The sequence below is a fragment of the Rhinatrema bivittatum genome, chromosome 10 (assembly GCF_901001135.1).
Source record: "Rhinatrema bivittatum chromosome 10, aRhiBiv1.1, whole genome shotgun sequence".
Lineage (NCBI taxonomy): Eukaryota > Metazoa > Chordata > Amphibia > Gymnophiona > Rhinatrematidae > Rhinatrema > Rhinatrema bivittatum.
Genome location: NC_042624.1, coordinates 60817585 through 60836277, shown reverse-complemented (window position 1 = coordinate 60836277; position 18693 = coordinate 60817585). Strand labels below are relative to the sequence as shown.

Below are 18693 nucleotides of genomic sequence, written 5' to 3'. Positions count from 1 at the left end.
CTAATCGATGTATTTAATAAAAACCTTTATAAATTACTTTAATCTTGTCAAACTCAAGCAACTCTTGTTCTGAGTAAAAGCCAGCTATAAAATTATATTTAATGAATTAAATTCTCAAGATTTTTAGAAAACAACCGACATCACCACATCTCAAAAAAGACAAAACTGAACTAGAAAAGGTTCGGAACAAAAATGATAAAGGAGATAGAACAACTCCCTTATGAAAAAGGGATAGCAAGGTGGCTCATCTATAAACAGGGTTTCAGGACATTCAGGGGCAAGCAGCCATCATGGAATGTGCGAGGAATCTTGGGGAAAAAATGCATCCTGGGTAGTTAACCATGGAAACCACCACATGGCCCCCCCCCCTGTTTTTTGCCAATGAGGTCAGAAGCAGTACTGCATGCCCCACAACCACACACAACCCCCTGGCTTTAGGAAAACCATGAGGCCCTCCCCCCCCCCTGTTTTTTGCCATCTGGAGGCCAGACGCAGTAAACAACTACACACCACCCCCTCTTCCCTCCATTGTATATATTTTATGGGTTAAACATGATCAGCAAACTTGTGAAAAATAAAAGGAGATATGTGATGTCACATGAAATCCAAAACATGCCTAAATATGTCTTTTGCGAGAAGTATAAAAGCAGGAGGAAAACAAATGCAGTTTTTGTTGGGTAGCATTGATAAGAACATTTATTCTTCTAACTATTAACACCTTGTTCTAAGCAAATACGATGTTTTGTTTGTCCATATTTAAAAGCATTAGCATTTATTTCTTATATCATAAAGAATGATTATAAATACATGTGTAATAACAAATATAACATGTTTCAATTGGAAGCAGAGATAGTATGAAAGGGTCATTTTACATTTTAGGAAACATGAAATTTGAACTAAAGTCTGTGTCCTGTGGTTACAGACAGGTTACAGGAATGTTGCATACTGGGTATTGTAGTTGCCCCATGACCTCATGTAACAAGGGGCAGTGGGTAGGCCAAAAATACTATACTGTAGGCAAACCAAGAATCTGTAGCTCTCCTTTTTTCCCCAAATATATATAAAATGTTTCTTAAGAAATGAGAAAAATTGAAAAAACTAAAATTGAGTTAAAACATAGTTAGACAGGCCAGTGCTGTTTCATACTGTAAGACAGCAATACACACTTTTTTTCATTTTAATTATGACTGGTGGCGTTACTATGTTATAGCCTTTTAACTTTTTTCTTTGTTTCTCTGGAATGTATCATAGTGGAAATATTGAGTACCAATTAGTTAGGCTGCATTGTGACCAGGGAACAATAACGGACCCAACCAAAACCTGAGACATGCTGAAAGAAATTATATCAATGGTTTTTAAAGTTTTTGCCTCTAGCTAAAACTGCGGTAGCTCAGACAGCAAGAGCATTAGATTTCTACTCTAAAGACCCTAGTTTGATCCTGGGCTGGGGTTGCAATTCTTTTATGTAAAACAGCTGGGTATTTTTACAAATAGTTAACATGCATAGAGAGAAAATTTTGACAAGACTACAAAGTAATCATTCTAGCCAGGCTGAAAATACCTTTTTTTTTTAATTACGTGCCAGAACGGATAGGAATGAGGCCAAGTAGTCTGAACATGTCCAGGGTGAGTGTGGGTGCAAGGCAGAGGCATGCCCTCAAAGCATGCGTAGAAAAAGATGTCTGGTGGCAGCGGCCATATAAGTTAAATTCCTGGCAAAGTTTTTCTTTAAAAAAAAAAAAAAGGCTGTATCATAGCCCTGTTAAAAAAAAAAAAAAACAACCCCTATGAAAGACAGGTGACAGAAAGAGGGGGGCATCTCCCGGTTCTCAAGTCAGGGTGTAGGCCCTGCTGCTTTCTTAGAGACCTCAATGGGGAATGGAAAGGGTACCCGGCTTTAGGAATTGTGCTTGATTCTCCGGAGAGTGTTACCAGTACTGAAGGAGAATGCGAAGAAGGGGCGGCTGAGGCAGAGATAGATGAGATGCCGTTAGGAATCGAACAATTTTTGCGCCAAAGACTTGTTTTATAACGAAGAGACAGAGAAAATGCAGATCCAGTGGTGGACATAGACCGTGGCGACAGCTGTATAGATTGCACGGACATGGATCTGTACCGAGCAACAGTGGATGCTGAAATGATGGATTCCTTTAAACTAGAAGATGACTGTTCAGCCATTGTAGCAGAGCTGTTTTTAAATATTTGGAGGTGTTATGACAAAGAGAACTAGTTTTAGAGCGATTTTCTTAAGCTTGTAAACATTTTATGTTATAGCTCACTGACAGATCTTAGCTAACCAGAGAAAATGAAGAGCTGGAGATCTGCTGGCGATCCTGGTGTCCTGCGTGTGCTGTTTTGCGCTTGCAACAATGACAAATTGGAAGATGTGGAAGGTAAACACAGAGATTGCAAATGGCTTCAAGACCAGAGGATGTGGAGGACATGAGATGGTGGTACGAACTGGGGCTTTGGAAACAAGCGCGCACACATGCTCTTTACTATAAAAGCGTATTCAGTTCGCTCATACGATCAACGGTGCACTGTGTTATAATTGGCAAGGGATCCTATGCAACAATTGCAAGACGTGTATCTTGGAAACACCTGGGGCTGAATTTTCACGAGTGTCTGAAATGGTGCTGGCATGTGGAAAGGCAGAAGCTGAGAAGCGTTTGTGAAAGACTGTCTCAAGCGAGCCCATAAGCGTATTCGTGATGGCATGGTATAAGCTGGAGATATTGGGCTTTGTAATGAGGATGTAAATAATACGGTTACGAATCTGATAAAGTCTGTCAAAACCGCAGAGAACTCCCAGGTGGCTCTAAGCCAGTGAGTGTGTGTATTTTGAAACTATTCGTAATAAAGAATGATAAAAACATGTTTAAAAAAAATCTATGGGTGGAATGCGCCTTGTTTTGTGTTTTTTTTTTGTAAAAAGATGTGAATAGAAATCAGACTTTGTAGACTCTCTGTTACTAAAGACCAAACAGTTCATGCTGACAGATAGAAAAACAGACTAATATTCTCTGTACATTTATATAGAATGTGTATTTTATATGATAAGTAATAAATGTAAATTTAATTCTCAGATTTCGTTACAAAATATTATAATTTGACTCTCTGTGCCTTACAAACCGATTTGTTGCAAAAGATGTGAATAGAAAACAAATCATGGCGGGGCTTGAGCAGGAAGTGAATGCTGATTGGCTGAGAGGGGAGTCCGTGAGCATGGATTAACCTGGAATTGGGTATGGCCACCTGTCAAAGCAGTTTTGACAAGACGTGTACCCCTAATACTACTGGCATACCTTTGCAACATTTTTATTTACACCTTCAAAAAATGTAATAGATTGGTAAAGCAAGACTTCCCGTTGCTAAAACCATATTGATTCTCCTCATCTCCCATATATAGACAGCAATTTTGTTTTTAAGAATAACTTCTACTAATTTTGCCAGGCTAACCAGTCTATAGTTTCCCAGATCACCCCTGGAACCCTTTTCAAAATTGGTGTTACCCTCCGATCTTCAGATACTGTAGTTTTTTTAAATGATAGGTTACAGATTACTAGTAACTGGTTTGCAATTTCATGTACAAGTTCCTTCAAAACTTTGGCGAATTGTTATGCTTTCATATGTTAATTTGCTTTATTACATCTTCCAGTTCCACAGTGATTTCCTTTAGTTGCTCGGAATCATTGCTACCAAAGAACAACTCTGGTGTGGTAATGTCCAACATCCTCCTCAGTAAAGCTGAAGGTAAAGAATGAATTTCATTTTTTGATGTTTCATTGTCCTTCCTTATCATCCTTTTTACCCCTTGGTCATCTAGAGGTCCAAATGACTCCCTCACAGGATTTTTGCTTCAAATGTACTTGAAAAAGCTATTAGATTTTACTTCTATAGCAAGCTTTTTACATTCTTTCTTGGCCTGCCTTATTTACTATTTTATATTAACTTGCCAGTACTTATGCTTTTTCTTATTTTCCTCACTTGGATCTGCTTTTCCAATTTTTGAAAGATGCTTTGTTTTTATATTTTATTGTTATATGTGTTATGTTTATGTTATATTGTACATCATCCTGAGTTTTGTTAGTGGTGGTATATAAACAAAGAAAATAAATAAATGCCTTTTTGGCTTAATTGCATCTTTCACTTCACTATTAAACCATGCTGGCAGTCATTTGGTCTTTCTGCCACCTTTTTTAATGCATGGAATACATTTTGTCTGGGCTTCTAAATGGTATTTCTTAAACAATGTCCATACTTTATGCAAACTTTTTAATCTTCATAATGCTTTTAGTTTTCTAATTTCTTCATTTTATTTGTAATCTCTGATTTTTAAGTTAAATGCTAGTGCAATAGTTTTACTTAGCAGCTGCCCTCCAAATTCTCTGACAGATGACAGCTCTTTCGTGGCATATACACAAACTTCTCATCAACAGGTAAGCAATCATATATGTAGCACTAGGATGCAAAAGACTGTATAGTCACCATCTTGCTGTTGAACTTTTGTCTGCATCTTAATGCTATTGAGTAGTTAAAGGTATTTAAAGCTGTTTAGGAATGGGGTATGCTCAATCAAATTTACATGTGTTTTATGCTAGCTTGCCAATGAACACCAATAGGATTAAAATTAGTTAGATGTTGATGTAAATTTCTAAATGACTCAATGTAACCAAATTTTCCTTCTAATTGGTATAACAAAAAATTTGACTGAAGTGTGTGGTGGGAGATTGGGAGAAAAGTATCAAACACCACTGATTATCTGTCCAGGAACCAGCTCTCTCGCCTTCTCAGAGCAAAGTATACAGGACTAATTCAAACTAACAAACTACTTTCCCAGTAATTAATACATGACTGCAAATTTTTTTTAAGGTTTAGCTAGTGAATATGCATGCATGCATTCATGTATGTATGTATGTATTTATTATAAATCATGATTTTCATTTACTCATAGTTTTACCAAGAAATATCAATTTTCTTGAAATTTGGTATACTCAATCACAAATCTTGACAGTGTGCCAAGCTGCATTGTAAATAAACTTACTTTTCAACCAGATAAGGGTAAAAATCAAATTTCAACCTCAAATTCCTATGGGGTAGTTACTGTATATAAGTGTTAGATCAACTAGCACAAACTCAATGCATATCCAGCATAGCTCTCTGCTTCAATGGCAGGGTAGAAGAAAAACTGATACTTCGCGCATATCCAGCATAGCTCTCTGCTTCAACGGCAGGGGAGAAGAAAAACTGATACTTCACGCATATCCAGCATAGCTCCCTGCTTCAACGGCAGGGGAGAAGAAAAATTGATACTTCACGCATATCCAGCATAGCTCTCTGCTTCAACGGCAGGGGAGAAGAAAAAAGGATTCGCACTCACAAAGTGGGGAGTAGCTGGCTTGTTACGGCGGTTACTACCCCAAACCAAATAAGCCTGATACTTCACTTTCAATGCATTTCCAGCATAGCTCTCTGCTTCAACGGCAGGGGAGAAGAAAAACTGATACTTCACGCATATCCAGCATAGCTCTCTGCTTCAACGGCAAGGGAGAAGAAAAACAGATACTACACGCATATCCAGCATAGCTCCCTGCTTCAACGGCAGGGGAGAAGAAAAACAACCAATAAGGGCTGAATAACATATTCTGGGTAAAACAAATAAGCATGGGTGAAGCTTTCTTATTGCGGCGGTTACTACCCCTACTACCCCTAACTAATCAAGCTAGATATTTCACTTGGATGCAGCTCCATCACTGCTCTCTACATTAATGGTGGGGGTGGAAGGGAAATAGAACCAAAGAGCTAAGAGAAACAGATAAGTATGAGAAAAATGTGTGAAGCTTGCTGGGCAGACTGGATGGGCCGTTTGGTCTTCTTCTGCCGTCATTTCTATGTTTCTATGTTGGAAAAGAAGGGAGATGTGTTGCTCAATGGAGATTTTAATCTTCCGGATATGGATCGGAGCAACCCTTCTGCAAAACGTAGAGAGATAGTGAATGCCCTTCAAGGTGCTCTGCTCAAACAAATGGTAATGCGATCTAGTGCTCACTAATGGGGATATCATCTCTGATTTTCGGGTAGAGGCTCACTTGAGCAGTAGTGATCATTAGACGGTATGGTTCAATATCACAAATAGGATACAGAGAAGTCACACAAAGACCCAAGTTTTAAATTTCACAAATATGGACTTTGTCAAAATGGGGATGTACCTGGAGGAAGAACTGGAAGACTGGGAGAAAATGGGTGAGGTGGAATAACAGTGGGCCAAATTAAAAGGAGTTGCTACAAAGGTAACAAATCTATATATCAGGAAAGTAAAGAAGAGTAAGAAGAAAAAAATCTGATTCTCTAAGGAGCTGGGTGAAAAAATTAAGGCAAAAAGAACAACATTCAAGAAGTATAAAGGATCTCAAAAAAAGGAACACAAGGAAGAATATCTGTTAAAAATGAAAGAGGCAAAGAAAGAAATCAGGAAAGCTAAAAGTCAAGTGGAAGAAAGAATTGCCAAAGCGGTTAAGAAAGGAGACAAAACATTTTTCAGATATATCAGAAAAAGAAGGGAAACCCAAAATAGTATAGTGAAATTGAACGGTGATGAGGAGCACTGTGTGGAGAGAGATAAAGAAATAGCAGAAATATTAAATACTTTGGTTCAGTGTTCACTAAAGATAACCCTGGAGAAGGACCGTTGCTGGTTGACAAGACCGTGGATGGACATGGGGTAGATGAAACTCCATTTACAGAAAAGAATGTATGGGAAGAGCTAGGAAAACTGAACGCGGACAAGGCCATGGGGCAGGATAAGATTCATCCCAGGATACTGAGGGAGCTCAGAGATGTGCTAGTAGGTCCGCTGCATGACCTGTTCAATAGATCCCTGGAAGTGGGAGTAGTGCTGAGTAATTGGAGGAGGAGGACCGGAAGGCTCATCTGCATACTGCTTCCAGCATACCCCAGGAGAGGAGTCCAGAGGTCACCACAAGCAATCCAGGGATTGAATTCCACAGCCCCAGCTTCCAGAGGCCCCGCACCCTTTGCAGTAGAGGAGGACAGGAAGTGCGCGCCATTAGGCGCACGAATCTCAATCCCTTCCATTAACTGAATGAAGATTAATTTAGTGGTGGTTAAAGAGGATTGGTAAGTATAGCTTTCAGAAATTTTTGGGCTTATAAAAGTTTGGTAAAAGGTGAAATTAAGGGATATATTCTTTAGAGTTTGTGTGTGTCTGAGGTAACAAGCAAGCCAGAGATAGTTAATTCTAGTGTCTGTCTTTCCCACCCAATCAACCTTTGATTTTTAGGCACGAGACACTTTCTCATTAAAAATCAATCAGAGTCTTATCTAAATCATACTATTGTACCAGCCCTTATTGAAAGTTTAATCATCCCCTTGTAGGACACTAGCTGATTAATTAGTAAATTCACATGTAAATTTAAAGTACTCTCATTCCAACTCCCTTAGTCTCCTAAACTTAACTAGGAACTCAATAAAACTAAGATGAAGGCAGCAGTCCAGCAGCAAGAAGGGGGCTTTCCAGTCTTTTGCACTGAGTGTCACATGTATGATTTTTTACCCGCCGGTGAGAGATTGTATGTGTGCACTCAGTGCAAAGAGCTCCTGGCTCTCGGAACGAGTCCGATCTCTGGAGGCTAAAGTAGCAGACTTGGAGGAGCTGAGGCAGATAGAGAGGTACATTGATGAGACCTTCAGGGACATAGTAGCCAAGTCCCAAATCCAGTCTGGCAGCCCCAGTGCTGCCTTGGATCAGAAAGGTCTCTCAGTAGGAGAACATCACCCTGGTGTAGCAGGAAGTGATCCTGTAGCAAGGACCTGCTCTCCAGGTGATGTATTGTCCTCTCGCACTGAGGACAAGTCTTCCAGGGCTACTGCCCAGGAGGGAAGGGTTAGGCTGGCCATCATAGTTGGTGATTTGATTATTAGAAATGTAGATAGCAGGGTGGCTGGTAGACTGTGCGCACTGCCTGGTAACTTGCCTGCCTGGTGCGAACGTGGCAGACCTCACGCGTCACCTAGATAGGATTATAGACTGTGCTGGGGAGGAGCCGGCTGTCTTGGTACATGTGGGCACCAACGACATAGAAAAATGTGGGAGAGAGGTTCTGGAAGTCAAATTTAGGATTTTAGGTAGGAAGATGAAATCCAGAAACTCCAGGGTGGCATTCTCTGAAATGCATCCTGTTCCACGTGCAGTTCCCCAGAGGCAGGCAGAGCTCCAGAGTTTCAATGCGTGGATGAGACGATGGTGAAGGGAAGAGGGATTCAGCTTTGTAAGGAACTGGGGAAACTTTTGGGGAAGGGGAGACTTTTCCAAAAAGATGGGCTCCACCTTAACCAGAGTGGAACCAAGCTGCTGGCACTAACTTTCAAAAAGGAGATAGAGCAGCTTTTAAACTAAAACAAGGGGGAAAGCAGACAGTCACTCAGCAGTGCATGGTTGGGAGAAATGTATCCTTGAAGGATACTAATGAAACAGGAGAGTTAGGGCATCCCAACAGAGAGGTTCCATTAAAAGCAAACATAGTCCATGTCCCTATATGTAAAAAATCACCAAAGCTAATGATTTCCGAATTATCCCTAACGACTGAAAAGCAGGTTGTTAATACAAACAAAAAACACACTTTGAAATGTCTGTATGCCAATGCAGAAGTCTAAGAAGTAAGATGGGAGAGTTAGAGTGTATAGCAGCAAATAAAGAGATTGACATAATTGGCATCACAGAGACTTGGTGGAAGGAGGATAACCAATGGGACAGTGCTATCTCAGGGTACAAATTATATCGAAATGATAGGGAGGATTAGCTTGGTGGGGGTGTGGCACTTTATGTCCGGGATGGTATAGAGTCCAACAGGATAAAGATCATACAAGAGACTAAATGCTCAGTAGAATCTATAAGGGTAGAAATCCCATGTGTGTTGGTTAAGAGTATAGTGATAGGAGTATACTACCGTCCACCTGGACAAAATGGTCAGACAGATGATGAAATGCTTAGAGAAATCAGGGAAGCTAACCAATTTGGCAGTGCAATAATAATGGGAGATTTCAATTACCCCAATATTGACTGGGTAAATGTAACATCAGGACTTGCTAGAGACAAAGTTCCTGGATGTAATAAATGACTGCTTCATGGAGCAATTGGTTCAGGAACCAACAAGAGAGGGAGCTATTTTAGATTTAATTCTTAGTGGAATGCAGGATTTGGTGAGAGAGGTAACGGTGGTGGGATCACTTGGCAACAGTGATCATAACATGATCAAATTTAAACTAATAACTGGAAGGGAGACAATAAGTAAATCTGCAGCTCTAACACTAAACTTTCAAAAGGGAAACTTTGATAAAATGAGGAAAATAGTTAGAAAAAAACTGAAAGGTGCAGCTGCAAAGGTTAAAAGTGTTCATCAGGCATGGACATTGTTTAAAAATACAATCCTAGAGGCACAGTCCATATGTATTCCACACATTAAGAAAGGTGGAAGGAAAGCAAAACGATTACCATCATGGTTAAAAGGTGAGGTGAAAGAGGCTATTTTAGCCAAAAAAAACATCCTTCAAAAATTGGATCTATCTGAAGAAAATAGGATAAAACATAAGCATTGCCAAGTTAAGTGTAAAACATTACTAAGACAGGCGAAGAGAGAATTTGAAATGAAGTTGGCCATAGAGGCAAAAACTCATAATAAAAACTTTTTAAAATATATCCGAAGCAAGAAACCTGTGAGGGAGTCGGGTTGATTAGATGACAGAGGGATTAAAGGGGCTCTTGGGGAAGATAAGGCCATTGCAGAAAGACTAAATGAATTCTTTGCTTCCGTGTTTACTAATGAGGATGTTGGGGAGATACCAGTTCCGGAGATGGGTTTCAGGGGTGATGAGTCAGAAGAACTGAACAAAATCACTGTGAACCTGGAAGATGTAGTAGGCCAGATTGACAAACTAAAGACTGGCAAATCACCTGGACCAGATGGTATGCATCCTAGGGTACTGAAGGAATTAAAAAATGAAATTTCAGACCTATTAGTAAAAATCATCTATTGTATCTGAAGACTGGAGGGTGGCCAATGTAACCCCAATATTTAAAAAAGGCACCAGGGGTGATCCGGGTAACTATAGACCAGCGAGCCTGTCTTCAGTGCCGGGAAAAATAGTGGAAACTATTCTCAAGATCAAAATCGTACAGCATATAGAAAGACATGGTTTAATTGAGCACTGTCAACATGGATTTACCCAAGGGAAGTCTTGCCTAACAAATCTGCTTCTTTTTTTTTTTTGAAGGGGTTAATAAACATGTGGATAAAGGTGAACCGAAAGATGTAGTGTATTTGGATTTTCAGAAGGCATTTGACAAAGTCCCTCATGAGAGGCTTTTAAGAAAACTAAAAAGTCATGGGATAGGAGGAGATGTCCTTTTGTGGATTACAAACTGGTTAAAAGACAGGAAACAGAGTAGGATTAAATGGTCAATTTTCTCAGTGGAAAAGGGTAAACAGTGAAGTGCCTCAGGGATCTGTACTTGGACCGGTGCTTCTCGATAGATAGATAGATAGATAGATATAGATATACGGTAGATATATATAAATGATCTGGAAAGGAATACGAGTGAGGTTATCAAATTTGCGGATGATACAAAATTATTCAGAGTAGTTAAATCACAAGCGGATTGTGATACATTACAGGACCACCTTGCAAGACTGGAAGATTGGGCATCAAAATGGCAGATGAAATTTAATGTGAACAAGTGCAAGGTATTGCATTATAGGGAAAAATAACCCTTGCTGTAGTTACACGATGTTAGATTCCATATTAGGAACTACCACCCAGGAAAAAGATCTAGGCGTCATAGTGGATAATACTTTAAAATTGTCGGCTCAGTGTGCTGCAGCAGTCAAAAAAGCAAACAGAATGTTAGGAATTATTAGGAAGGGAATGGTTAATAAAACGGAAAATGTCATAATGCCTCTATATTGCTCCATGGTGAGACCGTACCTTAAATACTGTGTACAATTCTGGTCGCCGCATCTAAAAAAGATATAGTTGCAATAGAGAAGGTACAGAGAAGGGCAACCAAAATGATAAAGGGGATGGAACAGCTCCCTTATGAGGAAAGGCTGAAGAGGTTAGGGCTTTTCAGCTTGGAGAAGAGACGGCTGAGGGGGGATATGATAGAGGTCTTTAAGATCATGAGAGGTTTTGAATGAGTAGATGTGAATCGGTTATTTATACTGTCGAATAATAGGACTAGGGGGCATTCCATGAAGTTAGCAAGTAATACATTTACGACTAATTGGAGAAAATTCTTTTTCACTCAACGCACAATAAAGCTCTGGAATTTGTTGCCAGAGGATGTGGTTAGTGCAGTTAGTGTAGCTGGGTTCAAAAAAGGTTTGGATAAGTTCTTGGAGGAGAAGTCCATTAACAGCTATTAATCAAGTTTACTTAGAGAATAGCCACTGCTAATAATTGCATCAGTATCATGGGATCTTCTTAGTGTTTGGATAATTGCCAGGTTCTTGTGGCCTGGTTTGGCCTCTGTTGGAAACAGGATGCTGGGCTTGATGGACCCTTGGTCTGACCCAGCATGGCAATTTCTTATGTTCTTAACGGTAGTGATCCTGCTTCACAAGAGCGGCAGCAGAGAGGAGCCTGGAAACTACAGGCCGGTTAGCTTCAATTTGGTAGTGGGAAAATTAAGAGAGACTCTGCTGAAGGAAAGGATAGTGAACTATCTACAGTTAAGAGGATTGCTGGACTTGAGGCAGCATAGATTCACCAGGGGAAGGTCCTGTCAGACAAATCTGTGATTTTTTTGAGTGGGTTACTAAAGAATTGGATCGAGGAAGAGTGCTTGATGTGATCTACTTGGATTTCAGCAAAGCTTTTGATACAGTCCTGCATAGGAGGCTTGTGAATAAAATGAGAAGCTTGGGAGTGATCGCCAAGATGGGGGCATGGATTAAAACTGGTTGACGGATAGAAGAAAGAATGCTGTTAAGCGGAGTGCCACAAGGATCGGTGTTGGGACAGGTTCTGTTCAATATCTTTGTGAGGACATTGCGGAAGGGATAAAAGGTAAAGTATGTCTATTTGCTATTACTAAGGTAAATACTAAGATCTACAAAAGAGTGGACATGCTGGAAGGAGTAGAATAAAATGAGACATGATTTAAGGAAGTTTGAACAGTGGTCGAAGATATGGCAGCTGGTATTCAATGCCAAGAAGGGAAGAGTCATGCATCTGAGGTATGGTAATCCAAAAGAGCTGTATGTGATGGGGGGTGAAGGGCTGTTGTGCACAAAGAAAGAGAAGGACCTTGGGATGATAGTGTCTAGTGATCTGAAGGCAGCAAAGCAATGTGACAAGGCGATAGAAGGCAGAAGAATGGTGGGCTGCATAGAGAGGAATATCCAGTAAGTAAAAGGAGGTTATAATCCCCTTGTACAGGTCCTTGGTGAGGCCTCACCTGGAGTACTGTGTTCAGTTCTGGAGGCCATATCTAGAAAAGGGACAGAGACAGGATAGAAGCGGTCCAGAGAAGTGCGACCAAAATGATTGAGGGGCGGTCTCCATCAAATGACTTATGAGAAGAGGTTGAAAGACCTAAATATGTATACATTGGAGGAAAGGAGGTATAGGGAAGATATGATAAAGCCCTTCAGATACCTGAAAGGTTTTAATGATGCACAATCGACAAACATTTTCTGTTGGAAAGAAATCAGTAGAACTAGGGGGGTCACATAATGAATCTCCAGGAAGGACGACTCAGAACCAATGTCAGGAAATATTTCTTTTTTTTTGCTCATGAATGTTAACGGAGAGGAGGTCGGTTATCCTTTCCAAATGCAATTGACTACAAAGGTTTGAAGTAGGGTATTTTCAGGTCATTATACCAACCAGAGCAATTTGGAATGGAGCAGCCTTTCATATGCGAGTAGTTGCCTGGGTCATTATAAGAATTGAGGATATGGTGGTCGCTAGAATTGTCATTCCCCTGAGGAAGCCGTGATGGTGAAACAAGGGCCCCTTCTATGGTGTTATTTCATGGAATTGATGGGGCATTCAAGCTTTGAAATGATGGAAACGATATGAAACAGCCAATTGATCAATTCATCATTACAGAAGAACCGTCAAGGAGGGATTTTCAAGTGATGGGATATTGAAGCTTTGAAATGATGGAAATATGAAACAGCTAATTGATTAATTCATTATCATAGAAGAACAGTGAAGGAGTGGACTTTTGAGTGTAGAAACTATATGAAAAATATTTTGGAGAACCATTTTGTTTAGAGCATTGTTATTAATCATTTACTAATGGTTATGTCATGATTTATATGTTGAATGTTGTATAAATAGGTGTGAGCCGTGATGTATACGATTAATATTTCACTTTTAGTGGTGATGGGATGTTTTTAATGGGTGAGTGGGTATAAGTGTTGTGTGTGAGGTAATTTGTTGGTGTATTTTTTGTGTGATGTTTTGGAAAATAAATATTGACTCCCATTCATGTGATTTGTTATTTAGGATATATTTCTTCACAGAGAGGGTGGTGGATGCCTGGAATGCTCTTCCAGAGGAGGAGAAGACAAAAACAGTGAAAGATCTCAAGGGGGGGGGGGGGGGGGGGGGGCTAAACACTGTGGACCCCTAAAGGCTAAAAGAAAAGAGTGCATGGGGTAACTTGCTGGTGTGGCAGTTACTACCCTTAATCAATAAACCTTCATACTATTGATGCAACTCCATTATTGCTCTCTGCTTCAACGGCAGGGGGAAAAGAGGAAAGGGGAATTAGATTCAGACAGCAACCAACAAGGGTATTGAATTTTACAGTCTAGGAAAACAAAAAAGCATGGGGGTAATTTGCTGATGCAGCTGTTACTACATTTAACCAATAAACCTGATACTTTTGATGCAACTCCAACATTGCTCTCTACTTCGACAGCAAGAGGTAACGAGGAATTTGACTCAAACACAACCATGGGGGTTGACCTGTATTGCACATAGATGCTACCATAGCTTGCTGGGCAGACTAGATGGACTATTTGGTCCTTTTCTGCCATCACTTCTATGTTTCCATAAGTCTCAGTTTTACCTTTGAGTTTATCCTTCTGCTCTTCCAGCTCTCTTTTGGGAGTTTTGACTTTGACACGCTCTCTGTCCCAAGCAGCCAAGGCTTTTTTCTCCATCTGACGAATCTCTGCCTCCTCAGCATCTAGTCGCCGCTTCCACTCCAAAAGTTCCTCAGCATGCTGCCGACGCTGCATTAACTTCTGCTCTCGCTTGGTCAGGAACCTATGGACAACAAACCAAATGTCCAGATAGAAGGATCTGACACAGCCAAATACTGCACTGGGCACTACTCTCTGACCCTAACAATGCTATGAGACCTTGACACCTAATATGGTTTTAGGTTAGAATATTGCCACTGCTACTTTTAGAGCAAAAGGTTATAATATGACACAATGGTATTCACATCAATCAATGCTATTCAAAAGAGTAGCAAAACATTTAAAGATTTTCCTAGAACAGCTTTAGCAATGGCAAATTTTAAAATCACTTCTGGGAATTCTGTCGTCTCATCTTCAAACCATTTTCTCAGTAACCCTGCAAGAGGCGCATCAATCACCCAAAGGAATGTAGTTACTTTTTAAATATCTCACTAGTATGGTTTTGTTCTATAATCCCAATTGACCGCTTCCTAACAGACTGATGGGCAAAAAGCACAGATACTGGATCTGTATAAGTTTTAAGAACAGATGAAGCAGGACAGCAGAAGAAAAAGTGGCATCTATGAGATGGATCTCAGATTAGGTTGCTGTCCCATCAGCTGAAGTCGTAACTACTGTGAAGACTGAGATGAACTGCAAAGGGCACGTGAGCAGATGATGTACTAAGGTGGGAGAAATCTTATATACTGTGCTAGGACTTTTATCCCACTACAGATGAGAATTATCAACCAAAAAAAAAAAGTAAGTTCTTAAAGGGGGGGAAAAAAAAAAAAAAGAACATGAGCCAACCTATTTACAGATTTTTAGCAGCAAACCAGTCAGGGACTTGGCTATTGCATTTTAATAACGAATTGGATTTTAGATTTAATTGCTTGCCTATTCTAAATCCAAGCTAAGGCAAGTTACAATTCAGGTACTGTAAGTTATTTCCTTGCCCAAGAGGACTTACAATCTAAGTTGTACTTGAGGCAACTGGGAGTGAAGCAACTTGCCCAAAGTCACAAACAGCATCTATAGGAGAAGTTGGATTCAAACACTGGCTTCTCTGGTTCTCAGCCTGCTACTCTAACTGCTTGACTATTCTTCTAACTCCATGGTGTATGGGGACAGCAGTCTTTTGCTGTTTGCAAGCAATTGTAATATCTAGAAAAACATTTCACTGCTCGGCACACACTAATACCCTCTTCCCACCCAGACTTTGACTGAACAGAGCATGCTCCATCAAAGAGTTGAGTCAGTGAGAAAGGTGCAGTTACCTGACCAACTGCTTGTAGATATAGAGCTGGAATTTGGGATGGAGGTTGGGAAAACAGACACTGAGTGAGGCCCAGTGGTGAGACGTAAAGACAGAGAAGAAGCAGTGAACAGGAGAGCAGTGTCTACAAAATAAGGAGCAAGAATTTAAAACAGAGGAAAAAAGAGAAAAAGGAAAAAGGAAGAGAAAAAGATGCAGACAATTACAGAATTCAGTACTTGCTTCTTCTGAAGCATTTCAGTTTTTACAATATATTGCTTGAACTCAGGTGCACTCAATCTTTTTTTATGAATAAAAGATGCATCCTCAAGCGTGCATAGCATAAGCATTTATTGTGGCACATTAAATACTTCCAAGATTTTTTAAAATTTCAAAAAATAGGAAAATTGAGTTTTAAAAAAAGGCAACCTTTCTATCTCCATCTCTCTTCCTGATCTTCTGCAATCTTTAGTCATCTTAGAAACATTCAAATGGTTGGGGCCAAGCAAACTGTGTAATAAGCCAGTACTATACATTACCAGTTACACACTACTTGCTGACATATAATTCAGACTGAACAAACTCCAGAAAAAGAAAATTGGTTCTTACCTGCTAATTTTCATTCCTGTAGTAACACAGCTCAGTTCAGACTCCTGGGTTTTGCCTCTCTTCCAGCAGATGGAGACAAAGTTTTACTGACGCTGCCATATAACCTAGTGTGCTACCTGCAGTCCCTCAGTATTGACCTGAACCCAAGCCAAGATAGTAAGATCACTAATACCAACCACAAATTAATATCTCCCGAACAAGCAGTGGGAAGTGGAAACTTGAAACAGATAAACTCGTCCACATTAAAAAAAAATGTGAAGGACTTAACAAGCCTGTGCCATTCTTCAGATTAATTACAACAGATCGAGCGGACTCTCCAAAACGCCCTACCTCAACTGGGCGGGACTTTGGACTGATTTGTGGTACTACAGGAACAAAAATTAGCAGGTAAGAACCAGTTTTCCTTTCCCTGTACATACCCAGATCAGTCCACACCCCTGGGATGAACCAAAGCTTCCCCTAAACGGGGTGGGACTGCGAGAGTCCTGCTCGAAGTACACTCTCACCAAAACTTGTGGCCTCAGGGGCCTGGACAGCCAAACGATAATGCCTGGCAAAAGTGTGCAAAGAGACTTCCAGGTAGCCACCCTACAAATCTCTTGCAGCAAAACCTGATAACATTCGGCCCAGGAAGCCGCCTGGGAACGGGTAGAATGAGCCCTTAACCCCTCTGGGATAGGACGACCCTGACAGATGTGGAACATATGGCTTCCTTCAATCACAACACAATTGTGGCTTTGGACGCCTTATACCAATTTTTTGCACCACTGTATAGCACAAAAAGGTGATCCGACAACGGGAAGCTGTTAGTGACCTTAAGATAGTGCAACAATACACGCTTGACATTCAAAAGCCGCAATTCTTTCGAAAGAGGAGACGTTGCATCCAAAGCTGGAAGCTCCAACTGACTTAAATGGAGCAATGATGCCATCTTCAGCAGAAAGGAAGGCATCGTCCTCAAAGAGACTCCAAAGTCCATGATCCTCAAAAAAGGATCCCTACATGACAAGGCTTGAAGTTCCGAGATCCTTCTAGCGGAACAAATAGCAACAAAAAAAACCACCTTTAGATTGAGATCTTTCAAAGTAGCCCTTTTAAGAGGCTCAAACTGAGCCGTACACATGCTTTTAAGGACTAAGTTAAGACTCCAAGAGGGACACACTTTCCGAACCGAAGGCTGCAAATTCTTCAGCAATTGGAGAAAACGCACCACATTCGGGTGTGCAGCCAGAGCCGCTCCATGCACCTTGCCTCGAAGACAACTTAAAGCTGCCACCTGAACTATGAGGGAGTTATAGGACAAACTCTTCCCCAAAACTCTCTGCAAGAAGTTAGGAATGTGTGCTACGGAAGCAAACATAGGGTCAACCCCCTGGCTCTGTGCACCAATCCTCAAAAACTCTCCATAGCCTTACATCTGCCAAGGAAGTAGAAATAACATTCTCAGAGTAACCTCTCTTTGTGTGTTTCCTCTCAAAAGCCTAGCCGAGACTCTGGGGTCATTCCGGAGCCACCAGAATTACGTCTCCCGGGTGAACCTCCACATCCCACAAAATCCTGCTCACTAGCGGCCACAGCGGAAACACAGCAGAATGTCCCGCGGCCAAGGGAGAACCAAAGTGTCAACTCCCTCTGCCCCACAATCTCTTTTGCGACTGAAGAAACGGTGTGCTTTGTAATTTTTCTCAATTGCCATTAAATCTATGCGGGGTCTGCCCCACCTGCTAAAGATGAGAGTCATTGCTTCCTCCAACAGCTCCCACTCTCCGGGATCCAGCTGCTGACACTGAGAAAATCCGCTTGCACATTGTCAGTCCCAGCCATGTGAGAAGCCGCTATCAACACCAGATGTTGTTCTGTCCACTGCTCGACTCTTGAAGAAATGCACACAGCCAATCGCACCGCTCTAGTCTCTGATTGATAAACCATGATAAACCATGACATCTCCTCCGTCAACCACTGGCCTTGCACCATCTGAGCTTGGCAGACAGCTCCCCAACTGGAGAAGCTAGCATCTGTGGTAACCACTGTCCACCCCTTGACACAAGTGATCCCAACCAAACCACGAGTGACTGGATTTGGCTTCTACTACAGCTTACAGAGTGTAAGCAGTAATAGAAGCTGAAACTGCTCTGACAACAGATCCCACCGGGAAAGTAACACCACCTGCAGAGGTCTCATATGAGACACGAGCTCTAACGTGGTCGATATGGAGCCATGAACCTGTAGGTAATCCCAGACCCTGGGCACCTGGCTCTCCAACAATCTGCGAACTTGTGACTGCAACTTAACAATGTGCTCCTCTGTAAGAAAAACGTTCCCCAGCTTGGTATTGAAGGGTGCTCCCAGAAATTCCAACACTTGAGACGGGACAACTCTTGGGCCAATTCATTATCCAGCCCAGTGATCGCAAGCGCTGCAGCACCAGGTCCACCACTTGTCTGCAGTGGACCTCCGACTTTGCCCGAATAAGCCAGTCATCCAGATATGGATGCACCAGCACGCCCTCCTTCCTGAGGGCTGCTGCCACCATCACCATCACCTTGATGAAAGTCTGTGGTGCTGTTGCCAGACCGAATGGCAGGGCGTAAAATTGAAAATGCATACCAAAGA

At 41.1% G+C, this 18693-nt stretch overlaps 1 protein-coding gene across 5 annotated transcripts in view; it reads right to left on the bottom strand.

The window, feature by feature from the left end:
* CEP350 (centrosomal protein 350) overlaps positions 1-18693 on the bottom strand; it is a 358722-nt gene that overhangs the window by 82564 nt on the left and 257465 nt on the right. For 3 of the 5 annotated variants that reach the window (XM_029617504.1, XM_029617505.1, XM_029617508.1), the window contains 2 exons: positions 15494-15616; positions 14102-14301 (listed from right to left, as the gene is read on the bottom strand). In XM_029617504.1, the coding sequence (XP_029473364.1) occupies positions 14102-14301; positions 15494-15616 (323 nt within the window). The remainder of the gene's footprint in view (positions 1-14101; positions 14302-15493; positions 15617-18693) is intronic. The other 2 variants (XM_029617506.1, XM_029617507.1) reach the window with 1 other exon arrangement.